At 35.5% G+C, this 26658-nt stretch overlaps 1 protein-coding gene across 1 annotated transcript in view; it reads left to right on the top strand.

Moving 5' to 3' along the window:
- LOC138711808 (alpha-tocopherol transfer protein-like) overlaps positions 1-26658 on the top strand; it is a 52592-nt gene that overhangs the window by 18234 nt on the left and 7700 nt on the right. Inside the window, exons 4-5 of the mRNA XM_069843058.1 lie at positions 4942-5191; positions 10125-10235. Of these exons, the coding sequence (XP_069699159.1) occupies positions 4942-5191; positions 10125-10235 (361 nt within the window). The remainder of the gene's footprint in view (positions 1-4941; positions 5192-10124; positions 10236-26658) is intronic.

The following is a 26658-nucleotide window of genomic DNA, read 5'->3' as shown; positions in this document are numbered from 1 at the left end:
GAAGGAATCTTTCAGCATCAGCAACTGTCACAGAATTTGCATGGAATATTCTAATGTTTATATAAATATTTGGAAATAAAGGATCCAGTTTTAATTTCCTCAGACTATTTAGGAGATTCATAGATTTCAGTCGGGTTGGCATTAAATTAGAGGCATGAATTGATTTCAAATATTTCGGCTTATCACTGATCTCTTTGTTAATGTCTTCATAATAATTTTCACGCAGTCTAGCACCCATATTAATATCTTCCAAATTTTTCTGTCTCTCCTTGTGCTTCTCAGCTCCCGACTTATGCCTGTACTTGTCCATTGTGTAGTTAAACTATAACCAGTAACACTAATCAACAGAATTTACTAGACAAACGACAACGAAAACACAAAAGTTTCGACACGAAACATACAATGTACAGAAAAAGAAACGTATCCTGCGACTTCGGTTTGAGAGAGTCCACTAGCATATTGCGGTGGGCCAGCGGGGGTTTGGTAGTTAAAAAGGACAAGCCAATAAATAATTGAATGTGTTCAGTACAAGGACGGGAACATAGTTCATGGAAATGCCGGGGCCCTCAATTGTCGTTTCGGTGAACGTTAATGCGGGAAACCGATATTCTATTATATAAAAGTCAAATATTTACATATGAAGTGGTAATTTGTATTAATTCTACTATTGTTGAGTTAAAATGTCAAATTTATTTAACAAATATTCTTACAAAATTTTATAGTACCCGTATGTATCTAGGAATAATTATTCGTGATAATAAAAAGTAATCAGACTCACTTAATCTGACGGGCCCTTATTGCTCACTGACCCATATGCACTCGTCCCCTTTGCCCCACCTTCTCGGCGGCCCTGACTACTACCTATTACCTACTACTTACTACTTACTACTGCTACTACTACTACTACTAATAATAATAATGATAATAATAATAATAATAATAATAATAATAATAATAACCGGGATCATTATGATAATGAGCTCATTATTTTCTTCGGGACCATTATACTTCTGTTATAACTGTGAAATAAAACTTTATTTCTCAGTAAACAATTCAATAGCTCAGTCAAAGGAAAATGTCCATTTATGTCTCCATAGTCAGTTCAGTAATTACCTTTTTTATACGAAGATAGTGACAAAAGAATTTTTAACTACACGAAAGAATAAATAATTTATTTAATAATTTTAGTAAGCTTTAATTATGAAAACTTATCACCTTCCCCTGAAATAAAAACTGATCGTTCTCACTACTTAATTAGCCTGGCCAGAATTCGAATTTCAAATCCAGCGTATCGTATTACCTCTTCCTGGGGAAATCAGATTGGATATTTTCCTAAGATAATGCATTTTATCATATTTTCACAAACTCAAACGAAATGTTGCTATACCAGTCATTCTACATTGTCTGTTTACCTACTTACAGGAGTCTATGAAGAGACGCCCCTCCTCAGGAATATGCTCCCTACTTAAATGAGTCAAAAACGCAAACGCATCGCTGTAATTTGATTACAAAGAATACAATGACACCTTAGAAGACGTTTTCTTGAAAGGCAGATATTTCAGTGACCGACTGTGGAAGGTGCCATCTTATAATCGAAGATATAGTAGTTCTGGTTAGCTTCTTTTGTTGAGATTTAGGTCTCTTGCAAGATTGTAAACTCTGATTGTGAATTTAAATGAGACTTTTCGGATAATAGAAATTCAGGTGAGATTCGGCAGGCTTTAGGGGAGTTGGGGTGGAACTGCAGGAGAATGGAATGGTGGGAATAGGAAGACAGCGGAGGAATGATTTTGAATTTCAATTTCATTTTTTTTATTACATCTTTTCAATCTGAAATTTTTTAACTCAGAGAAAGTCAAAATTAGAAACATGGGTTCAGAGGACACCAGTCAAGTAAAATTTAACTAGTGACTTGAATATTATTATTATTGGTTATGTGTTTTTGAAGGAAATCGGTTTAATAATTCATTTTTATTAAGGATTAATTTTTAGATGGATAATGATCCTATTTTTTCACAGTTGAGATGTGGATAAGAATGCAATTTAAAACACCATAAAACACAGTGGCAAAATTATGTTTAAAATGCTGTACAATCAGAGAATACTTCTACTGGTAATAATAATGTTAGTGTTAGGTTATTATTTCTACCTCTGACTATCATAACACATTTTCTAATTAACATGATACCTTTGAACTTCACACCGTGTTTGTAATAACAGTAGTGGTGGTATTGGTGATTATGAAGGTGGTATAATGAAAGCTCTACAGGGACAGAGCTAACACTAGTCATGGCTTTCTTGTAGTATTGAGCATGATGGCGGTGACTTTAATAATGTGGTGCCAAACAGTAACAATCATTGTGCTGACATGGTTACAGTGGTTACTGTGGTGGTATGGGTAATGTTATAGGTGGTTAATATGACGTAAACAGCGGTAAGGATCTGTATGATAGAGTATAGAGGTGTAATTCAAATAATTTAAGACATGTTAGCAATTTTCTTGGAAAACACCCACATTATCGCTAATATTAATCTGAATCGTTGTATTTACATGTTTAAAGAAGCAATATATATTTTATCAAAATTAAAATAACTGTAATTGCAGTCATAATTGAGCTATCCGATTTGCCCCCAAAGTTGCACAGGGTTAAAAAAAGTGGGTTAATTTGGATATACTGTGGGGCAATATGATGAATAGGAAATAAAAAAATGTAATTTCAAAATCAGTTTTACTTCAATACTCGATGATTACCTTCAAATAATTAATCAGACCTAATCTTACACAGTAATGAACAACAAACAAAGATGACAAAAAATTCTCCTTTGTTACTGCACTAAAAACTTCTACACATACCGACAGCAAACAAGCTGCTTTCTTCCTTTTGCTGCAACAGAAAACTCGTAGTACCAAGGTTTGAAACTCTGACAACGAATCCAGTTCCCCTCTATTCAAGAAAGTTCAGAATAATATCTTCAACTTGATTGCCGTCATGCCCTCAATCACAAACTTCCTTATTCGCATCCTCTTGAGAAGGCTCGGTTCTGGATCATTATTTATTTTTTGTCTAATATATTTTCTTTCCTTTCAAGCTGTACTGAATATAAAGAATTAGTAATAAATAACTGATTATAAATTACTAACAGTATTGTGCAGTAAGGTCCGAAAGTCTTGTCACTCTCTTTATTTGTATGTTGATGTGCATCCATTTTGAACATGTCATAGCAGATGTGTGACAGTGGTTGATACTTTACTTTCCAGCTTGTTTAGTGATCCAAAATATCAGTATTGGCACCATCATTGTCGCGGCACAAAATGATGCGGCGCCATGTCTTGTGTGAAACTTTCCGCAGCAAAGGCAGTGTGATTTCCCTGAATGCCTCCCTAACAGCTTGCTTGAAATCTTCAATTGTCTGGTATCGATGTTTCGAGACATGCTGCTTAAGGGAAATCACACCGCCTTTGCTGAGGAAAATTTCACACAGGACATGGCGCCGCATTATTTTGTGCCGCGCCAATGATGGTGCCCATACTGATATTCTGGATCACTAAACAAGCTGGAACGTAAAGTATCAATCATTGTCACACATCTGCTACATGTCCAAAATAGATGCACATCAACATACAAACAAGGGGTGGGGGGTGACAAGACTTTTGGACCTTACTGTATTGTAAATATATTATTCAAATTGCCCCGTGAAAGACTATACAAATTTCCCCGCTCGTCGACAAAAGAGAATTTGATCACAGTACTTAGCTCATATATTAGAATGCGTCACAACTCGGGCAACCAGCTGCTAAGACATACATGAAATGCTTTCAGGTTAAAACAGATTTTATAAAAGCTTAAGTAAATGAAGTTAAATATTGTAAATTTATTTCAACTCAACAACAGGATTTTATTCTTCCAACAATAATTCCTTTCTACAATTCACCTTAAACGCTCTCGTCAACAATAGGATTTTCACTCAACACAGTATTCGTTATAGCACTCCACTGACGGCAATGACAATTTACTTGGACTATTACGAACAACAATGAACTGTTAATCTCAACTAATATTTACAAAGCACTATTTACAAATCAGAACTATCATTTCTCAGTTCACAGTTCTTCTATCTAAGTCACTCGAGTTCACAGTGTCTCGAACCACAGACCTTTAGAGACAGTTCACTGTACTCGAACTCAGGTCCCTCCAACTGCGGTCCACTGCACTCGAACTCAGGTCCCTCCAACTGCGGTCCACTGCACTCGAACTCAGGCCTTCGGATGCTGATACAGTTGCGGACGCACACTCGAGTCGTACTCCAGTACACAAGACTGGCTTGCTTGCTTACTCTGGCTTACTCACTGAATGGCTGAATAAACTAAAAACTCCTCGCGATCACTTGCGCGCGTAATTTATACTCACAGCACAGTTTCTGGAAAGTACGATTTCTGGATAGATCGCGATATTTCGACGCGTGTCTCCATTCTCGAATCATCTCGCACGCTGCTGCTCCCCTCCTTCACCGCGAGTAGCCATGCCCCAGGAGGCAGATGCGCGCGCACCCCGCCCAACACAAGGCCGACTTAGCCTCTCCTCCGTCGGTCGTGAGATCGAATCTCACGTGGGCGTCAAAATATTATAAGCTCCCAATGGTTAGGTTAGGGATTTTGCTACACACCTTCCAACAGAAAAAAAGAATCTATAGATTTCCAGTGATCTGGTTTATAGAGAGAGGATTCACAAAGACCACCTCCTTTTCACTGCCTATCACTTTTCAACATGGTGTAGCGCGTTTTGTTTTAATGCCACCAAAACCTTAGCATTATCCATATTTCCCCGTCATTCAAATTACCCCTATTTACTCGATTTACACCGGTGATTATCCTGTTATTGTTGATTGTGACCATGGAAAAATTATTGTGAGGTAATATACATGTAAATTCTGTTGTTACAGTTGCTTCTTTCCAATGCCAGAACTAACACCTGAAGGAGACAGAGTTATTATGATTAAATATCTAACTAAAGATGCATTTAATTTTGTGCCTGAAGATGTGAGTAAAGTGGGTTTAATGACAACTGAAATCAGAATGTGCGAAGAATACTGCTTCTCAGATATAATTGTACTTGATATGGAAAATTATACAATTGGACATGCTTGCAAAATGACATTTACTACTGTGAAGAAAGTCGAAGTTTGTCTGATGGTAAGATACCTTTTCTCTTCTCAGCATTTAGACCTACAATCTGTGTCCGAACATAATTTTTATGTTCGACTACTTTTGGCAAACAGAAAAGCAAATTTGTCAATAGTAATCTGACAAGAGGTTATGATATGTATAGAGAAAATCAAAACTGGAGTGAGATTTAATTGACTATTACATGATTAGAAGAAAGTATATAAAGATTAGACGAAATAAAGTACAATATTAATTAACTTACTAAAATTATATTTCACTAATATTAGCTTCACGGAGCCGCCATTTTCAGTTGACTATCTATGTGGGAAACAAATTACGATAGCAAAGCATGTTTTATAGTATCGTAAAGAATTTGCATTAAGAAATGTTGACAAACAAAGAAACAAATGCTAGGGCAGTGATAAAAACAAACAAATGCTAGGGAAGTGATACGTAGCCTCAAGTAAAATAAAGTTATAATAAATATTAAGATTTCACCCAAAAATAACAAAATAACTTCCAAAAAACCTTTAAGTACTTACGAATTTATTGTCTTAATCTTATTTTTAATATTATACACTTATTTAAATGGTTTTAACTACGAATTATTTTTTAGAATAGTTTTTTTTAACATTTTCTGTTTGTGAGGGTGCTTTAGGTTATAATTTAAACAACTAAAGTTAAAAAGCTTTAAAGAAAAGCATATGTTTTGAAAGCATAATCAAACAAATGATAGGGAAGTGATAAAATATTAGATATAAATGGCCATGATTGGTTGAAATACGTTCTTAGGTACCATTTTATTGGTCAAACGTTGTATGACGTAGTAAAGGTATAATAGTCACTATAATTTTTCAATAGGTGACGCATTCCTTACTCTATAATGAATAATGATTTATTTAAATTTTAACCTGTACGTTTCTAGTCGAATTCTTCTCTTGTGTACAAAGTGATGGATGACTTTTCTCTGTTAACAAGTACAAAATTCAGTGGAAGTACTAGCACAACAGAACATTTAATTGGAGTACATTATTCCCCACCTAATTCGTACCTCATAATTTTTTTTGCTACACGTTTGTAGAACAAATATGAAAGAACTTACCAATGAACAGATTTTTAAAAGAGGGTTTCGAACTGTTAATATAAATTATTCTTATGTATGTGTACTCATATCTTAATACCAGTACATATTTAATTGAAATTGAGGAACTTTACTTAAGAGAGATATGTATGCGTGTATGCATGTAGGCGTGTATACGTGTATGCGTGTATGTATGTATGTATGTATGTATGTATGTATGTATGTATGTATGTATTGGGTATACACGTGGTGGCAGTGTTATAAATAATATACAATAATAGAATTACAATAATTACAGCAAGAAAAATATAAAATAAATGTAAATTTTACTCTAACTATAAATAAATAAATAAATACAATAAAGATAGGGCTATAAATAAAAAGTATTCTGGAGTAAACCTACTTTATAAGTACTTTTATTAAATCTAACTATTATCAACTTAAATAAGTAGAAGTCACTGTATTTTATTATATATTAACTTAATTATTACATATCAACTTAATTACATGACACAAATTAAGTAATTGCACTGCAGCTACAATTAAATTTTCAGTCTAATAATTTTAACCTTTCCTTAAATGTATTGAATTTGAGAGGACCACCCTGAAAGATTGCCGCAGGTAAGTTGCTCCATTCTAGTATTGTGCAGTTAACAAAGAAAAATTTTGCAAAGTCCATTCTTTGTTTTCTGCATTTAAACTTCCTAATATGATTAGCAGGGAAAGGATTTATATGTAAATACATATTTACTTATAAAGCTAATATAATTTATATTTTGCATTATCTTTATGTTTCACAATGTGTAGGGTTGAAAAATCCTACTTTTATTTTCCATATTTTTCCATATTTTAGAGTTTAGTACATATTTTCGTTAATTTCCATATATTTTCCATATTTCATATAAAACAGTCCATATTATATTAGGTTTAACAATAAAACAAAACAAAATTCCATTAACTTTTAAAAATACATTTCAACAATAGAGATTTAAACACATGTTCAGTAATCCCTTTAACATCAGAGTTATTTGAAAATTAGCAGTCCTATCAACAATGGGAAAGTAAGTTACAAAACTGTATTAATTTAATTTAAAATTTTTAACAGACTTCAGTTGTGCAGCTCAACAGTTAAATGCCAGTCAGAGTACACATAGGTTCAGTTTTGTAAATCATACTATAAAGACGGTAAATATGCCAAAAGTACGTCATTCAGTCAATTTAAAATCAAAACTAACAAGTTACATTTCAGAATTTAAAGAAGATGGTTTATCAACTGACAATAAAATATTATTTTGTAATTTGTGTCAGTGTGCAGTATCATCTACACAAAAGTTCCTGGTGCAACAACACATTACAACTAGTAAACATCAGGCCAACAAACAACTAAATTCCAAGCAGAGACAATTGTTTTTAACACAACCAACAACGTCGAATGTAAGATCTGAGTTTAACATCGACCTGTGCCGTTCTCTCATCTCTGCTGATATTCCTCTCTACAAACTAAAGAATAAGGTCTTCAGGGAATTCCTTGAAAAATATACTCAACATACAATCCCGGATGAGTCAACACTTAGGAAGACGTATGCTCCATCCATCTACGATGAGACAATACAGAAGATAAGAGATGAAATTAAAGATAGTTCAATTTGGGTTTCCATTGATGAGACTCCCGACAAAGAAGGTAGACTTGTTGGTAATGTAGTTATCGGTTTGTTAAGTGAACAATATTCTGAACGAATTCTTTTACATTGTGATGTTCTAGAAAAGTGCAATAACAAAACTATAGTTAAACTGTTCAACGAAGCTATGGGTATCCTGTGGCCAAAGGGTATTATGTACGATAATGTGTTATTCTTTATTAGCGATGCTGCCCCTTATATGGTCAAAGCTGGACAAGCATTATCTGTTGTATATCCTAAATTGACTCATTTTACTTGTGTGGCGCATGCATTTCATCGTGTGGCAGAAGTGGTCAGAGACAATTTCCCTAAAGTAGATTTGTTGATTTCATCAGTGAAAAAAGTATTTCTCAAAGCTCCCAGTAGAGTTAACGTGTTGAAAGAAATGTACCCTGAAATTCCATTGCCACCAAAGCCAATTTTAACTAGATGGGGTACATGGCTAGAAGCAGTTGAATATTATGCCGAACATATAGACTCTATTAACAATGTTCTCCTTGCATTGGACTCTGAAGATGCAGTCTCAATTGATACTGCGAAAACAGTTACCTGTGACATAAGTGTGAAGAATGACTTAGCTCACATTCAGCATACATTTTCATGCATCATAAAAACGCTCAAAAGTCTCCAAAATAGGCACCTTTCACTATCTGAAAGTTTTGAAATTATAAATAGTACTGTGGAACAACTGAATCGTGGTAGAGGTAAAGTTGCAGATGCAGTAAGAGCTAAGGTGGACACTGTACTTTCAAAAAACCCTGGATATGAAGAACTACAAAAGGTTGTTGCTGTGATGAGTGGTGAATCAACAGTGAAGATTAACTTGGACTTATCCCCAGCAGACATTGTGAAATTGAATTATGTACCAGTTACTTCTTGTGACGTCGAACGCTCTTTTAGTCAGTATAAATCTATCCTCAGAGACAATAGAAGAAGATTCACTTTTCAGCACTTGAAAGAAATGTTTGTAACCTATTGTTATGGTAACAGACAATAAAAATTGTGTTTTGTTGAAACTACATTGGAAGATAAGGTACGTCCATTATATTTTTTGTTTAGTTTGATTAAAATGTACCAATATTTAACGTACATAGTCATTTTTTTATAATTTTAAGTCCATATTTAATTCCTTATTTTGGTAAAAATCCATATTTAATTCCATATTTTGGTAAAAATAACTACATATATATTTACATATTTCATATATTTTTAGTCCATATAAATCCGTTCCCTGATGATTAGCCCTTCTTAAGTATGATGGTATCACTAACCTAGCACTGATGTCGGTCCATGCTTTGTGTCCCATTTGTGCCTTAAAGAATGCACTAAGTGTGGTTTTTTGTCGCCTTGATTTGAGAAATTCCCACCTTAAGTCTTTTACTATCTCTTCGCCATTTTCCTTTTCCATTTTGACATATTTGCTGCCCAGCGTTGGACCTTTTCTATTGAATCGATTTGGTTTTGTCTGTACGGATCTCAACCTACTGTTCCATATTCCATAATTCGGCAAATAAGGGTTTTGTATGTTAATTTTTTGAACTTCGGTTAACTTTCTTAAGAATATGCAATGTGAAATGTAGTGTTTTCCAGGCTTTCCTTGTAGTATGAGTGATTTGTTCCTCCCAACCCAGTTTGTTACTTAAATTTATTGTTATAGTATTTGTTATGGATTTCCACCTATTTATTTACTTACTTTTCTATTCACTTAGGTATAACTAGGCCTATCTTTTCCTTTATTTATTTATTATTGTTATTATTAATTTTATTTGGGTTTATGTCATATATTTTATATTAATTGAATGTAAAGAACTATGTTGTAAATCAGAATTGTAAGATATCAGATTCAGAGGAAAATTATATTAATAGTTAAAATGTTTCAAAGTCTGAGGTAACCTAGATTATAAGCTTCTTGTTTACATAGTACTGTTCATGTATCATGTAATAGGATTTTAGTATCACTGTTTTCATCATTTTCAAGGAAGAATAGGCCCATTTTTTTTGCTACAACACCAAACCTTAAATTATATGCCTATAGCATATAGGCGTATATGGAGATGGAATATTCTCTACATGAATTCATTAGTTAATTAGATAGATGTTTCCTGAAATTGCCATGTGCAATTACTAGTAATGTGACCGCTTGCTTACACAACAAATACAAAGAGCTTGATTTTAATAAAATGTTTTTTTTTTTTTTCAGAAAGGGTTTAGCACGCGATTAAAAGCACTTCACATCATTAATGCACCTTCTTACGCTGAAGTCTTCATAGGGACATTAAAAGCGGCTTTAAGCTCCAAACTCACTTCAAGGGTTCGTATTTTCGTAAACATAAGTGCTATAATTATTATTCCTTAATATCTATATTGCCTAAGTTCCATTAAAAGCCAAATTTACATTACATTGCCAAAAAATTAAGCAAATATATCATTTTAATTGTCTAGGTAGTCTTCATATTATAAATGTGAGAACCTTTCGATTCTATACCAAGATACGTAAATTTCAGTAATATTGAGAAACACTGATTGTAAATTCCCATTATTAAATACATAGTTCGTCCTTTACCAAATCAATATTGGATTTTAATTAACAAATGAATATAAGTAATTTCGAAGAAGTTGGAAGTGATATTCTTAAAGACAAAGAATTGTAATAAGAACTTATCACAGCTAGCGATAGTAGAATTTAGTAACTTGTTAAATTTTAAATGTACTTTTAATATTATATTCTAGAATTCTGTACCGTTCTGGAATTGTAGTTTCATGGAAAGTTTCATAGTAGTGAACAGGTGCATTTTCTACATTATGCAGTTTAAATTCTAGAAAATAATAAGTATATTAGTCAGAATTGTCTCTTAAATCCAATGCAGGAGTTTTCTGACCGTAAGTGCTGTGTAAAACAAGTCCTACTTTGTAGGTTTCACCCCCCTCAACTATGATTTGATCAAACCACTCTCCAAAAGAACACACATATTAAAATGAAAATGGCCCAAACAAAAAACATATTATATAACATATCCTAGCCTAAAACAACCATAAAAGTGTATAATTGAGTAGTTACCATTATCTCTTCGTCAGTTCTCGTCACAAATTTCTACAGCTGAAGTTCTGATCTGTCTCGCCTTCAAGAGGAACAATTCAGTCTTTATTCCCATTTTCTATTACGCATGAGGTCAAGATATTTGCGTTGGTTATTTAACGACGCTGTATCAACTACTAGGTTATTTAGCGTCGATGAGATTGGTGATAGCGAGATGATATATTTGGCGAGATGAGGCCGAGGATCCGCCATAGATTACCTTGCATACAGATTACGGTTGGGGAAAACCTCGGAAAAAACCCAACCTGGTAATCAGCCCAAGCGGGAATCGAACCCGCGCCCGAACGCAACTTCAGAGCGGCAGGCAAGCGCCTTAACCGACTGAGCCACGCCGGTGGCTTCGCATGAGGTCAAGATATGCAAGCGAAGTCCTATTCTGACTCAGTATCGAGGGTGGTAGATTTTTTTCCGGATATGTTCTGATTCGACAAACTGCAATAAAATATGTCTCCAGGAGTCCTTTTTCCCACACAGTGGACAAAGGCGCTCTCCTTTTTCGTTCACAATTTTATTACCCTTCCATCCCCCATAAATAACAAGTAAGCAAAGAAATAGAACTGCAATGATTTTGTGAACATGAAGAAACATGTCCTAAGGCATAAACCTGCTAACAGAGAGAGATGTGAGTTCAACGTACTCATTATTTCCACACAATGTTTCGTTGCTTTGTTTTCGATTTCTGATAATGTAGCCTGCCGCTTATCCCCACGTTAATCTTCTGTGGTTTCTTTCTCTCGTATGTGCTTATTACTCTTTATAAGTCGCTGTACTATTTCTTTTTTTCCAACGTCAACCTCTTAGTTCACTATTTTCATATCAAAATATTGCAATCACTAGCAAAAAATGCTCACTATTATGATCATCCATTCTTTCTTAATGGTGATTTTATTCCGATTAATTTTCTTACTCAATAACAATCATACGCTATCACATACAACCTGAAGACATCGAATAGGCGGTCAATATCCTATCATCAATACTTGAGAAACTATTTGAAAACTCGATATAAATGTATAGATAACAAAAAACACGGTACCAGGTAGGTCATATTTCTCTGCTATTTGCCAGTATTCGTGCTAACAGAGGTTGTGCACTCCTACTTCGCCAAAGTATCTTTTCATCTGTCATCAATGTTACCACTCTTCATCAATGCGTAGCCGCAACAAAAACTCTTCCTATCATTCAGTTTTCAATAATCTGTATGTATATGTATGTATGTGCTTATTACTCTTTATAAGTTGCTGTACTATTTCTTTTTTTCCAACGTCAACCTCTTAGTTTACAATTTTCATACCAAAATATTGCAATCACTAGCAAAAAATGCTCACTATTATAATCATCCACTCTTTCTTAATGGTGATTTTATTCCGATTAATCTTCTTACTCGATAACAATCATACGCTATCACATACAACCTGAAGACATCGAATAGGCAGCCAATATCCTATCATCAATACTAGAGAAACTATTTGAAAACTCGATATAAATGTACAGATAACAAAAAACATGGTACCAGATAGGTCATATTTCTCTGCTATTTGCCAGTATTCGTGCTAACAGAGGTTGTGCACTCCTACTTCGCCAAAGTATCTTTTCATCTGTCATCAATGTTACCACTCTTCATCAATGCGTAGCCGCAACAATAACTCTACCTATCATTCAGTTTTCAATAATCTGTATGTATATGCCCCCAGATACTCCTTTCACAGTAAATGAAATTCAACATATTATGTCGCAGTTACCTGCTCCATATCTGATAGTGGGGGATTTCAATGCATCCCACCGCTCTTGGGGCTCAAATTCCGATGATGACAGAGGAAATAAAATACCCGTCTAAATCCCATTACCCTGAATTCAGAGGAAGCAACAAACCTTTCCTTTGCTTACGATACTTACTCCTTGATAATTATCTCAATTTGTAGCCTAATTTTGTACTCGCATTACGAATGGTCTGTGATTCAAGACCTATATGGCAGTGACTACTACCCCATTCGAATGCGTATCCGCTTTATGGCCTGCGGAATCTCGCTTTCGAAACTGGGTTATTAAAAAGGCGGACTGTGTCAGATTTTCGGAGTACATATCATTCGATGATAACGGACATGAAAGTGTGGACTCCGTATAGAATATTTCTCAAATTTGATTACAAATTCTGCGGAATTATCTATCCCCCGGTCGTCCTGCAGGTTAAAACGCTTCTCTGTCCCCTGGTGCACGGTTGCCTGCAGAGATGCAATCCGAGACCGCAAACGTACCTTACACCAATTGAACGGCATCCGACTAAAGAAAATTTTGTTCAGTTTAAACGTCTTCGAGCCAAAGCTCGTCGTATTGTGTGCGATGCTAATAAGACGTCCTGGACAAACTACGTCAATTCATTGAAAAAAAATGTCCCAGCTAACATCGTATAGGACAAAGTCCGTCGAATAATGGGTAACGTAGTTCTGTAATTCCGGACCTTCTGAAATATGGCGTAACGACCACCAGTCCCATAGAAATTGCTGAAATATTTGCTATCACTTTTGTGCAAATAAGCAGCTTTAGGAATTTCTGAAAATCAAAGATGCTGCAGAGAAACGAATCCTAAATTTTAAATCTGACTACACTGAATAGTATACTTCACCGTTCTCATCCGAGGAACTGGAGGCGGCACTAGACACATCCTCTGATACCTCCCATGGCTCTGACAACATCCATAACCGCATGTTTCGCCATATTCCGCAAGCTGTAAAATTGTTTCTTCTGTCAATATATAACAGAATCTGGATTGAGGGTGCATTTCCATCTTCTTGGAGTTCCGCCATTGTAATCCCAGTCCATAAATCGGGGAAAGGATCCTTCTTTACCTGGAAACTATAGGCCAATTTGGCTCAGCAGCTGAGTATGTAAGGTTATGGAAAATATGATAAATAAACACCTGATGTGGGTACTCGAATCGGAAAACCGATTATCTAATATCCAATGTGGTTTTCGTAAGCAAAGATCCACAGCAGACCATCTTGTTCGGCTTGAGAACGCCATTAGAGATGTTTTCCTCAAGAAGGAGGTATCGCATTCCGCAAACTCTGCATGATTGGGGACTTCGTGGCAGTCTCCCTACGTTTATTGCGACGTTCATTGCAGAGCGGTATTTCCGAGTTCGAGTAGACACCACACTATATGACGAACATCTTCAAGAATACGCGTACTTCTTTTCTGCATTGCGATCAATGGAATTGCCCACTGTGTGGATGACCGTATATCTTCTGTGTTGTATGTTGATGACTTCAGTTTATATTACAACTCCCGATATCTTTCATCCATCGGTCGTCAGTTGCAACTGGTCATCAAGGAGGTGCTATAAGAATGGGCTGTTTGCAATGGTTTTTAAATTCTCCACACAAAAAACGCATGTGTCCAAATTTGTAACAATCACGGACTGCATCCACATCCTGAACTGCGCCTTAATGGAGTGAAGTTGCAATATACAGACACTGTAAGATTTTTGGGCCTTATCTTTGATTATAAATTAACGTGGGAGGCGCATAACTGTGACTTGAGAAGGCGTTGTGAAAAATCATTAAATATTTTACGCCTTTTGTCAGGGGTTCGCTGGGGTGCAGACAGCATGGTGTTTTTACGTGTTTATCGTGCTCTTATCCGGTCAAAGTTGGATTATGGCTCCTTTATTTATGGCTCAGCAAATCAATCGAAGTTATGTCTCTTAGACACTATCCATCATGATGAGATAAGACTCGCTACAGGGGCCTTCTGAACGAGTCGGATAGAGAGCCTATATTGGGAAGCGGGAGAACCATCACTGTATCGGTGACGTAATGTCTTGTTGTGCTCATATATGGTTAAGTTCCACTCACAACCCGAGCACAATTCTTACGACTCCTTTTGCCACCTGTCTCTTTACGGGCGATAAAGTGAAAATCCACGGATACTTCGTTCAGGAGGTGTGCAGTTTCGTCAACTGCTCTCTGAGCTCGACATCCGCCTGCCAACAGTTCGCACTCACTTGAATATAAGACCACTCCACCATGGATAACGCGACGTCCCATGTTTGATGGAAATCAGAGCCGAAGTTTGATGAATTTTACACTAGCTTTTGTTTACAGACTTCGTTTTAGTGAACTTTTATTGCATTTTCCAAATTATTCAATAGTTTTTATTGACGGATCCCGAGTAAATGATTGTGTTGGTTGTTTCTTTGTTCAAAAATATACAGATATTTAAACATAAATTGAGCCAGTACACGAGTGTTTTTACCGCAGAACTATATGCTTTTTATAGAGCTTTTTTGTTTTTAATTACACAACCCCGGGGCAGATTCCTTAACTGCTCCGACTCTTTAAGCGCCATTCGGTCCCTACAACGTTTGAATTCTGATGATCCGCTTGTGTTGAGAACCCAGGAACCTCTCCACATTCTCCTAACCTCTGATTATGTGATTGGAATAGTATGGACTCCGGATCATTTTGGCATTCCTGGTAACGAGGCACCGGATGCTGCAGCAAGGGACAGTGCGTGAGAGATGGCAAGATATTCAAAATTACCTGAAATATACAATATGGTGCCAATGGGTGGGAGAATGTTCTGCACAAGAGGGAAATAAATTACGAAGAACAAAGAATACTGATCGAGTTTGGGATTCGTCAACAAGCGCGTCACGACACGAAGAAGTTTTACTCACTCGGTTGACAATTGGCCACTGTCATCTGATACATGGCCTTCTGCTACGTCGTGAGTCTCAGCCGGAGTGTGATCTATGCCATGTTCCTCTTACGGTGGAACATTTTTTTATTACACTGTGAAAAATATGACCGTGTCCGTTGACAATATGGAATTCGGCCAACTCTACGTGGCGCTCTTGGAAATGATTTTAATTGTACAAATGCAGTTCTGAGATTTTTGTCGAACACAGGACTTTTCATGTCACGTTTTTACTTATCCTCCGGACCCTTTACATCCGGAGGTTACATTTGTTTAGTATATGTTTCAAACAAACTTGACATTCAGGCCTTTTACATCCGACTATTTTATAAATGCGCCAGATGATTTATTTCGGGTGGTATTTTGTTTTATAAATTTATTGTTTCTTTTTAAATACTAGCTAGGGTCTGAGAACTGCTCACTTTTATGTTTTTTATGCATCACCTTGTTGAAACTGCATTTGTGAATCTTGTTTTAACCGTGGCAACACTTTTTAATTCTTTTAAGCAATCCGGTTATTGTATTGTGTTTCTGTTTTATGAAGGATTTAAATGAGGGCGCAAATAGGGAAAATATAACATATCTGTGTGGCGGTGGTTTGGGAATATCCTGATCTTTCTTAATCTCATAAATTGTATTCTTGGTCTTATATCTCAGAAACACATACATTTGTCATTTTGTACTCAATTTCACATTTTACCTCCTAGGATCTATTAAAAAACTCCAATAATACATATATCAAGCTTTCAAACACAAGAATTTCTAATCTTCACTGCATTTGTGCATATTTTGCTTTGATCGTGTTTGCGAAAATAAGTCTACCATCTCCAATCATAGGTTATCTATAGTCAGTGAATTATAAATTAACACTAGGACTACCAGAGTTAGAGTCTACCTACAAAGACCAGACCCGTCATTCTGACGGGTACAGATTTATTAGATTTTCTTTCCAAATATTTAACACTTTGGATATGAATGTTTGCTTTAATAACTATTGAGTTCGTCTTAAAGAAATCTTGCCTAACTACTAATGAAAGAAATAATTTTCACATTTAAACAGTATGCATTGCACTGTAAACAAAAATAAAAGTATCAACAAAGAACACAAAAACAGGAATCCATTCATGATTGTTTATTCTTAGCCACCGGATACATCATAATACCTTACACAGGTATACTAGGAACTTGCTAAGCATGATCCACATATGTACTTGATGTACTTTGCACACTGATTTTTACTTCTATTCTTTCCTCTGCATCCTCTAATCTGACATGTATTGTGAATGTTGCTATGTTGAGGAATTCTTTCAGGAAGAGAAGCTAGTTGTCTAGTAGTTACATACCTAGTTGCTACTTGTTCTCCAAACTACAATATCTACTGGAAACGAGAAACTTTGCCATCTGTTACTCCTTATATAGAATCCATGTGTTGATTGTGGTCAGGTCCAGCATATTGAAAAAAAAAGCATGCATAGGCCATCTACGGCAGCCTTTTTTGGTGCTGCTCGTTGATGGTCACTTTTTTGTCTATTGTACTCAACAGGAGCACATTCTTGGTTTTTTCTTTTTTACACCGATAGGATGTTAGGGTCAAATAGTGTAAATAGTGGTACTGTGCGAAGGTACTGTAGGTGATTTTTATGATTGAGGAACTTCCCGTCTATACGTTTTCAGTATACTGAACATGGTATTACTCATGCGTTTGAAATTTTCTCCAAGATATTTTGCCGTAAAGAAATTGTTGCATGTAATACTTCTTCCTTTAGAAAGATAGGGCTTTGTCAGACGCACTACATGCTCTGCTAGCGGTACACCTGTAGGACGCTCATCATCTCTACCAAAGTAAGGAAAACCGTTCACCAAGTACTTAGCGCCTGTATCGACACCCAGCAAAAACTTTATTCCAAACATGTCTTCTTTGTTTCTTATTTACTGTATGAATGAGCAGCGAGCCTTTCAGTGGAACAAATGTTCATCCACAGTAATGTTTTCACTTGGTCTGTAACATAGTTAGCAATTGACAATGAAAGTATACCATATAGGCGTACCAGCTACAAAGTGGTCTGTTTGTAATCTTTGAGACCGCGTGGCTTTCTCGTCAAATCGTAGAAATCTAAAAATATCACTAAACTGATTTCTACTCATGGTGTTCCGAAAAAATGCTGGTCACCAAACCTGCGGCCGTACTAATTTTAGGAGAAAAGTTTTTGCGCCATATACTCCTCTCACATACATAAGAGAAATACAGTAGCAGTTTCCAATGCTTCCATATTATGGTCCAATTGCCAGCTTGTAATTCCTGACGTGCTCTGTTTTCAGTACATCTTTTTATACTAAGAAGCATGCTGTCTTCAATTAGGAGTTTCCATGCGCTCGAATAGTTACCAATTATGATGGACCTCTTCGCATGGCTTGTAGGTCCGGGGGCTTCTTTCAAGATATTCTGTCGTGCCCGTCTTCTATGCGCAGGAGGAATAACAGTACATTGTGTGTTACCTGCATAGGTGGAGTTATGGGGAGGGGCATGGGGGGCACTGCACCTCCAGAAACTTGTATCAGCTCGTTTTTTCTATTAACGATAGAAAATACTGAATTCAAAATATCTCCTTTGCTTTTGTTTCTGATTAAGTTTCTGCGCTTAAATTGATGAATTAATGTCTTCAGATCATGTGTGTGGACTTCCTTACTTACTTATGGCTTTTAAGGAATTCGGAAGTTCATTACCGCCCTCACATAAGCTCGCCATCGGTCCCTATCCTCAGCAAGATTAATCCAGTCTGTACCATCTTATCCCACCTCCCTCAAATCCATTTTAATATTATCCTCCCACCATCGTCTCGACCTCCCCAAAGGTCTTTTTTTCCTCCGGCCTCCCAGCTAACACTCTATACGCATTTCTGGATTCACCCATACGTGCTACATACCCTGCCCATCTCATACGTTTGTATTTAATATTCGTAATAATGTCAGGTGAAGAATAAAATGCATGCATTTCTATTTTGTTGTGTCTGGACTATAATATTTATTTCCAATTTCTGAATGTATAAGAATTGCTATACCCCATGTGAGGAATGGAAGCACTGTAATGTTTCTTGTGTAACAGCCTGTACTCATTTGTTAGAAGTCAGGAGGTGTTCAGGCCGCCACTTGGAAAAATATGAATAACACTACACAACAATGCAGAAAAAGATAAGTGATCCCAGTGCAATGTGTAAACTTAAAGACGAGATTAAATAAAATGAGAGTTTACATTTCATTTATCTTCAGGAAGGTAAACTTCATATTAAAATGTTTCTGTTAGCATTGTTACATAGTTTTATTTAAGTTATACCTTATCATAATATGTAGTAGACCTACAGTTCAACTCGGTCCGAAACATCGCGGATATGGATGTAACAGTGTAAGAAACATGCCCCTAAAAATACATTTATTAAATGATCATATTCCGATATACTGTACCACGGTCAAACTATAAGGAGGGGAAAAGGTAAATGATATTCCCCATAACCCCGTTATATGGGGATTCTAAAGTTTTGCTTTGCCCCCCCCCCCCAAAGAAACGATTACCAGAGAACTGGTTCGTTCTCTTTTTCTGCCACCATCACCTCTGTTAGTGGGAACATTAGGAGCCAGTGGTAATGACGCAACTGAAAATATAAATTCATAAATGAGATAATTTTGTATTAGAGACACAATTCAACCCAGGAAACACGTAGTGTTAAAGAGATTTTTTAATATTGCCGCTGTGATAATTCTAATTGAAGTAACATGCTATTTATAAGAAATGTCGTGATAGAAATAATAATAATAATAATAATAATAATAATAATAATAATAATAATAATAATAAGAATGAGAGTAATATTAAATATCTAATAATAAATTCAATAGTGCCAGGGCAAGTCTAAGTCGCTAAAACCACATTTTGAGATACAAGCATTTAAAAGTTTAGACAAATATGTCAGATCGTGGGGTAATGTGTTTTACTGAACTGAACTCATTCCTAAATATTTTAAGGCTGCTGAATTAAACTAAGTCAATAAGAATTCTTTATTTTAAAATTTACACCGATTTTTAAGGACTTATACTATTTTTTATCAGACGGATTTATCAACTTATACTATTTCGTTAGGTTCATTCTATTAATATTTTAAGCAAAATTACATAATTATATGTAAATTATGTAAGTAAACACACACTTTTCTGATTTTCATGATGGAGTAGATTATTTTGCTACGCTTTATCAACATCTTAGGCAATTTAGCGTCTGAATGAGATGAAGGTGATAATGCCGATGAAATGAGTCCGGGGTCCAGCACCGATAGTTAACCAGGATTTGCTCATATTGGGTTGAGGGAAAACCTCGGAAAAAACTCAACAAAGTAACTTTCCCCAAACGGGAATCGAACCCGGACCACCTCGTTTTGCTGCCAGACGCGCTAAGCGTTACTCCAAAGATGTGGAGGTAATAAAATCTCGATTTCAATATCAATAGTCATTTAATGGTGTGATTTATAACTTTTAAAGTCACTTCAGAATTAGTTTACATTAAGAAGAACAGGTTCAGAAACGAAGAAATGTCACGTTATAATGTTGATTTCAATAACAATAGTGACTTCGATATTAAATATTTAAGTCACTTCAGGATTAGTTTATATTAATAAGAACAGCTGCAAATGTCGACAAATTAATAATTAAGTCACACCAGGATTAGTTTACATTAATAAGAACAGAAACAAAAATAAAAATGTAATGTTGATCTGAACAACAATAAACACTTCGCTATGGCTGTTTTTTTTAATTCACTCTAGGATTAATTTTGTATACTAAAAACAAACACAACAGTCATCAAATTATCACTGAGCGACTATATTTTCAATTGAAAGTTAATTCTCATCTCCACTGTCAACAAGATCCGGTTCTTCATCTAGAATATCATCAGCCTGAAGAGCACGATAGAGCTCATGAAACAAGAGAACAATGAGTGGTAGGAGATAGGAGAACCTTCTTCTCTTTTGAGGTAGGGAGAATTCTATCATAGAGACGTAATGGTAATAGTTTGGGATTTAAATTTCCCTGACGAAAGAGGTTTATGATCTTAAATTCTTATCTTCATTCAGTTTCAATCTGTTCATACCTTTTTTTTAGCACTAATGAAGTAGATAAAAGCCACGAAAAATTATAACAATCTGTGTACTTCAGCTCGACCACCTTAAATTTCTGAATTTCCTCTTCTTCTCCACTGTATGAATCAACTGACACCAAAAATATGGAACTGAAATAGAAACCTAGGGGAGTTAGGCCTAAAATGACATACTTGGGTAAAATGACATACTATGTGTTTTGTGAAAACACTGTAAGCTGAGTTTGAATTTACAGCTCTACAGTGCACAGAAGCTGGAAACAGTGGTTACATCCAAGTTTTAGAAAGCGAAGTCGCTTTTTGGTGAAGTAGGTGCAACTAAGGAAAAAAGTGCAAGACGATATAATATTGTTGAGGTATGTTATGTATTTTTTGTCTTTTTAAGCTTCAGATATTAGTGAAATAATGTTCATGACTGAAAACATGAATATTTCCCTCTATAAAAAGCAATACAATATCCAAATTCATAAAGAGGTTAGGTCATACTAACACTACTTCTTATTCTTCTTCATTCCGGGTAAAATGACATACCACCTACTTGACTAAAATGACACACTATGTCATTTTACCCAAGTGCATGTTTCTGACTGGAAATGAGAAGCCATATATTATGGGTGATAGCGATTTGAAAAATTGGTGTCAAATTTGTTTACAATGGGTGATTAGTGATTACTTCTGTGAAATTATGTAATATATAGTGGCATCTCTCTCATTTCTCTCATTGCTCGACTGAATTTTTCGTAAAGCTAACTGATTTTAAAATAGGTGAGATGGGGATTTCTTTAAAATATATAAAACCCTAAAGTTTCTAAAATAAATATATTTTCAATAAATATATGCACTGAATTTTGTTACTCTGATTTATCCTCCTATGAATGAGCTAGGCTTTGCGAGTCTGAAGTTTACTTGCACCTACTTCACCAAACAGCGCTTTTGTGGAAAACATTGTAAGATGAGTTTGGATTTACAGCTCTATAGTGCATAGAAGTTGGCAACAGTGATTACACGTCATGTTAGCCTTCCTTCGTCATTGCACCCACCGACTCCAGCCACTTGATGTCTCTTTCTTCGGGCCTTTGAAAACATACGCTCAGGCCGCTACAAAGTGGCTGAAGAACCATCCTGGATGGGTGATTACACAGTTTCAAATTGCGGACTTATTTTCTGAAGTCTATGGAAAAGCTGCAACCATCACCAATGCATTGGGTGGATTTTCTTCAAAAGGAATTTGTCCACTCTATTCGGAAATATTTCCTGATCACTTATTTAGTCTTTCAGCGTCCACAGACAGACCTCTAACGAATGCAGTCCCTACAGATGGGCCAAAGGGTGCAACACAGAAGAGCAGTTCAACAACAAGAAATGCAAAAGAACATATGATAGAACCATCAGCACTAACTGCACCAGCAGCGGAAGCGTCACAAACAAGGCCTTCACCTCATGTGACACTGCAAGAGACCTCCCCGATTCCCTCTGCCACTAGATCTGTGGCGAGAAGAAAGAGAACACATGAAGGGTCCCAAATCGAGCATCTCTTTTATTAACCAATTAAAATTAAAGGAAGCTGAAAGAAGAGCTGTAGAAGAAAGGCGTTCAGCAAACAGAGGAAAAACACAGCTTCAGTTTGATCTAAGCAATGGGGACCAAGATGAAGAGAGTGACTTCGATGGTGATGTTGAGAACGATGCACCTTGTCTGTACTGCAATGAATTTTACAGCCAATATAAACCAGAAGAAACATGGCTACAGTGCAAGAAATATTTCTCATGGGCACACAATGAATATGCAAGTGTATCTAAGAAAACAATTTTTTTTAACTATGTAAAAATTAACTTCAGTGTGTCATTTTACCCTAGTAACTTGGGTAAAATGACATAGTTTGCCTATTTTCAAACACACCTCTCAGTTAAAGATTGTCAGTATTTTCCACTTTCTGTTGATCTTAATATATGTGTTAATATTGTAGTATCAGTTATATATAATTGACCAAAACAAATTTGGTAAGAATACATATTTTTTTCAAGATTTCCTTAAGGTATGTCATTTTAGGCCTAGTTCCCCTATGCCTTCTTCCTGTGTTTTTCAATAACGATTATTCCACATCTACATCACACTCAATAATATAGTTATGTCCACTACCATCAATTTATATGATCTATTTGGTTCAAACTTTTCTTGCCCCGTAATACTTTGAGGAAAATGTCAGATACATGTTGATTTCGATTTTACCTCCAAATGAATCAGAATAAAAAATGATTTTTTCCTTATTTGGAAGAGACATTAACTCTTTGTGTAGACAGGGGCAATTTGATTACCTCCCGTTCCTCCTTCACCTTCATGCCTCGTGTAGCATGTCATATCATTACTGCCACAGTTTTGCACCGTCAGGTTGTAAGTCTAAAAAGATCTCATAAAATGCCACGGGAAGAGCTTAGGTAAGGCGTCAGAGACGTTGTTGTAAAAGTATAACACCTATAACTGCAACAGTTGGTGTTCTCCATTGATACTGAAATGAAACGAGTTGCTCTGCGTGTCTTTTCTTTTCTTCTTACTTGAGTTCCGATTTCATGCATTTTAATTGGTTTAGAATTTACCATGGATGTAAAAAATGTAACTCATTAGTTACCATGGATGTAAAAAATGTAACGCCTTATTATATAATCTCCAAGAGTCCAGTATTCATCTAATGTATTTTGCCTTCCATTTTCCTGAACTTTTTCCTACCTTTCATTCTGCAGGATGTGAGTGTTTTCAGGACCTCTTTGTCTCGTTACTTTATCATTTGCTGTAATGTAAGATTGCCCTGTATTCCGCTTCCTCTGCCTCTCCTGCTTGTAATTTCTGAATTCATTTTTTGGTGTAACTAAGCTCTCATTCTCTGACGCTCTCTGTCCATACGTACGTATCTTAAATTTGTGTGTTATTCAGTCTCGTATCAAAATGATAACATTTCGTAAGTGATTTTTAATTCATAAAAGGGTTAATTATATTTTTGAATTGAACGTTTTAAAGCATTTTATAAGAATACAGCTCTTAACTTACATTTTATACCATTAGGTATTGTTAAAGAAATTACCAAGTTGCCTTTATTTTCATCTCTATTATTTTCAGGGAACATTGCCAAAATCTTCTTTGCTCTGAGCCATAATCCTGTTTCACAGGGACCATGTGCACAATCTAAGCTGATAAGATGCATTCAAATGTCGACAGTAAATAGGGATGCAAAACTGGGCAAAAAAAAAAACACTCTTGACTATCAATATAGCTCCACTCGAGTCACATCCACAGCATACAAGCCATCAAAATTATCAGACTTTCAATGTAGAAATAATAGAAACAACAATTATGTTTATTCAGAGTGGGATGGTACCTTTAAGTCTGCTTATTTCAAATTGCCTTATGTACAATGAAAATCAAGTGAATTACATTAGCCAATATTATTAAACTAATCACTGTAGTAAAACATGGGAAAAGTAGTATAACTCCATTTATATTCTTTGGATAATCTGTTTAATAACGTATAGAGTAGTATAACTCAACTTATAGGCCTACTGTTTTGCCCAGAAACGGAAGATATAAATGTACTTATACTGTATGGTTCCAGTGGCGTAGCGTCAATGTAAGCTAAAAAGCTCAGCTTCCCCAGCTAATAATAATTTCATAATAAACCTGCAGTTTATGGACATAATTATTTATTAATTTTAATAGAATTTATATTTACGCGTTAAATATTGTGATGCGGCAACTCAGGATGATTTGTGATGCAGCAGTAAACAAGAAGCCTGCACACATCAGATTCCAAGCAGACAGGTTTCTTCTGTGTAATCCATCCCGCAGATTTTCTATCCCTTTCTAACTAAACTACCCTAGTCGCAAGGCTCGCAAGAAGCTAGCTTTAACATTTAAAATAATAGTTTCCGAGTTATCCCTTGTCGTCAGTTGTGTTCAGTTGAAGTGTTAGTGTGCATTTTGGCTGATATAATAAATAATGAGCGAAATAACAGTTCCTGACACTAATTTACTTGATTTTTTTAGGACAATTGTATTATCAAGACTGACTTACGAACAAAAGTGTGATTTAAAAAACAAATGACCGACTCCCTTGCTGTCGATGAAGGACACAACCAAAAGACAGACGCGTACTTACGTAATGATACTAATATTGTGATTTCTCTAAGTATGACAGGGAGTGAGCTAATGTTATACGTATACGTGTCTATTTGTTAAGAGATATGTGTAAACCGTGAAATCATATTTTACTACGTATCATTTGAGGTCATGCCTTATTGGTGTTACTTACGATGTTCCAACCAATCTCCAACTGCTGACTTGAAATTGACTACTATACATTTCAAGACTATTTTTGTAATACGTTTTCTCATATTGCATGAAAGACAACTTGAGTTAGCTTCCCCTGCTCAAAATTTCATGCTACGCCACTGTTTGATTCAATGATAATGGCTCAGCGAAAAATCGCTACACAGCTATACCACTTTGCCCAGATCTGAATAGCAACATAATACATCCTTGGAAAAGCATATCTCATTTTCTCAAATTTTTTACTTATACTATTTTTCCCTGGGACCATAGAATTATGTATCCTACCTCTCGCAGATGAAGTATCAGCATGCTATTCTGGTTGCTCGTTATCTTAGCTCACATGACGCCACGGATCATCAATTTTTCCAATCAAATTGGAAAAATCATATTAAAGAAATTACGCCCAAACTAAATTCAGTATGTTTTGCTATAAGATCTATGCAAAAGATATGAAATACCAATACCTTAAAAACAATGTACTTTGCATACTTCCACACGGTAAGGAGGTTTGGAATAATATTCTGGGGAAATTCCAGAGATAGTAACGGTATAGTAATTAGAATTATAGTAGGTGCCAAATCTAGGGAATTGTGTAGGAATATTTTCAAACAACTACAAATGATGCCCATTGCTTGTCAGTATATTTTTTATTAATAATCTTGCTCGTATGTAACAGTGAAAACTTTGTATCTAATTCAACAGTTCTTAGCATAAATACACGTCAAAAAAGTGATTTTCATACTCCATCGGCAAGTCTATTGAGCTATCAAAAAGAAGTGCGTTATATGGCAGTAAAAATTTTTAATAGACTCCCTATCGATATAAAAAATGAAACTCAAAACGTAAGATTATTTAGGGCCAAATTAAAGAAGTACCTAATTTCTTACGCCTTCTATTCTGTAGGCGAATTCTGACATTCAATAATGCTTCATGAAATTGATACTAAAACTTTGTGTGTACTAGTAGACTATATTGTAAACCTCTTCTGTATATATTTAATCTAGATTGTGACTATAAATTAAGACTTTATAATAGTATTAAGTTTTTTGACTTGTTCTATATTCTAGGTGTGAAGCAATGTATGAATACCATGGAATGCTAATATATACTATACTACTATACTATACTATCTGAAGAGTTGCTAGTCTCTAGATTCACGTCTGCAAGGAACGTAATCTGCGTCCTTAACAGCATGGTCTGTACCTTGATTTTTCATATAATTAATCGATATCGTGAATTTCACACAGATTACGGGGATATTCACCTTCTGACTCGTTACCAGACATGTTCATCAAATAGTCTATTTCTTGTTCACCAAATAAAGTTTGTCTCCAGAGGCTGCCATTGTGAAACAGAATTTTTCCCGAGCAAAACAGCACGCACGTAGCAAAACAACAGTCAGAGACTAATATTTTTATTTTTAGATACCGACAAAGGCTATGCCGCAAAGTTATGAGCCACCCATAGAATTCGAAA

This window comes from Periplaneta americana, chromosome 13, assembly GCF_040183065.1.
Source record: "Periplaneta americana isolate PAMFEO1 chromosome 13, P.americana_PAMFEO1_priV1, whole genome shotgun sequence".
In the NCBI taxonomy this organism is placed as follows: Eukaryota; Metazoa; Arthropoda; class Insecta; order Blattodea; family Blattidae; genus Periplaneta; species Periplaneta americana.
Note: the sequence above shows the minus strand (reverse complement) of the source record. Positions and strands in the feature narration are given on the sequence as shown.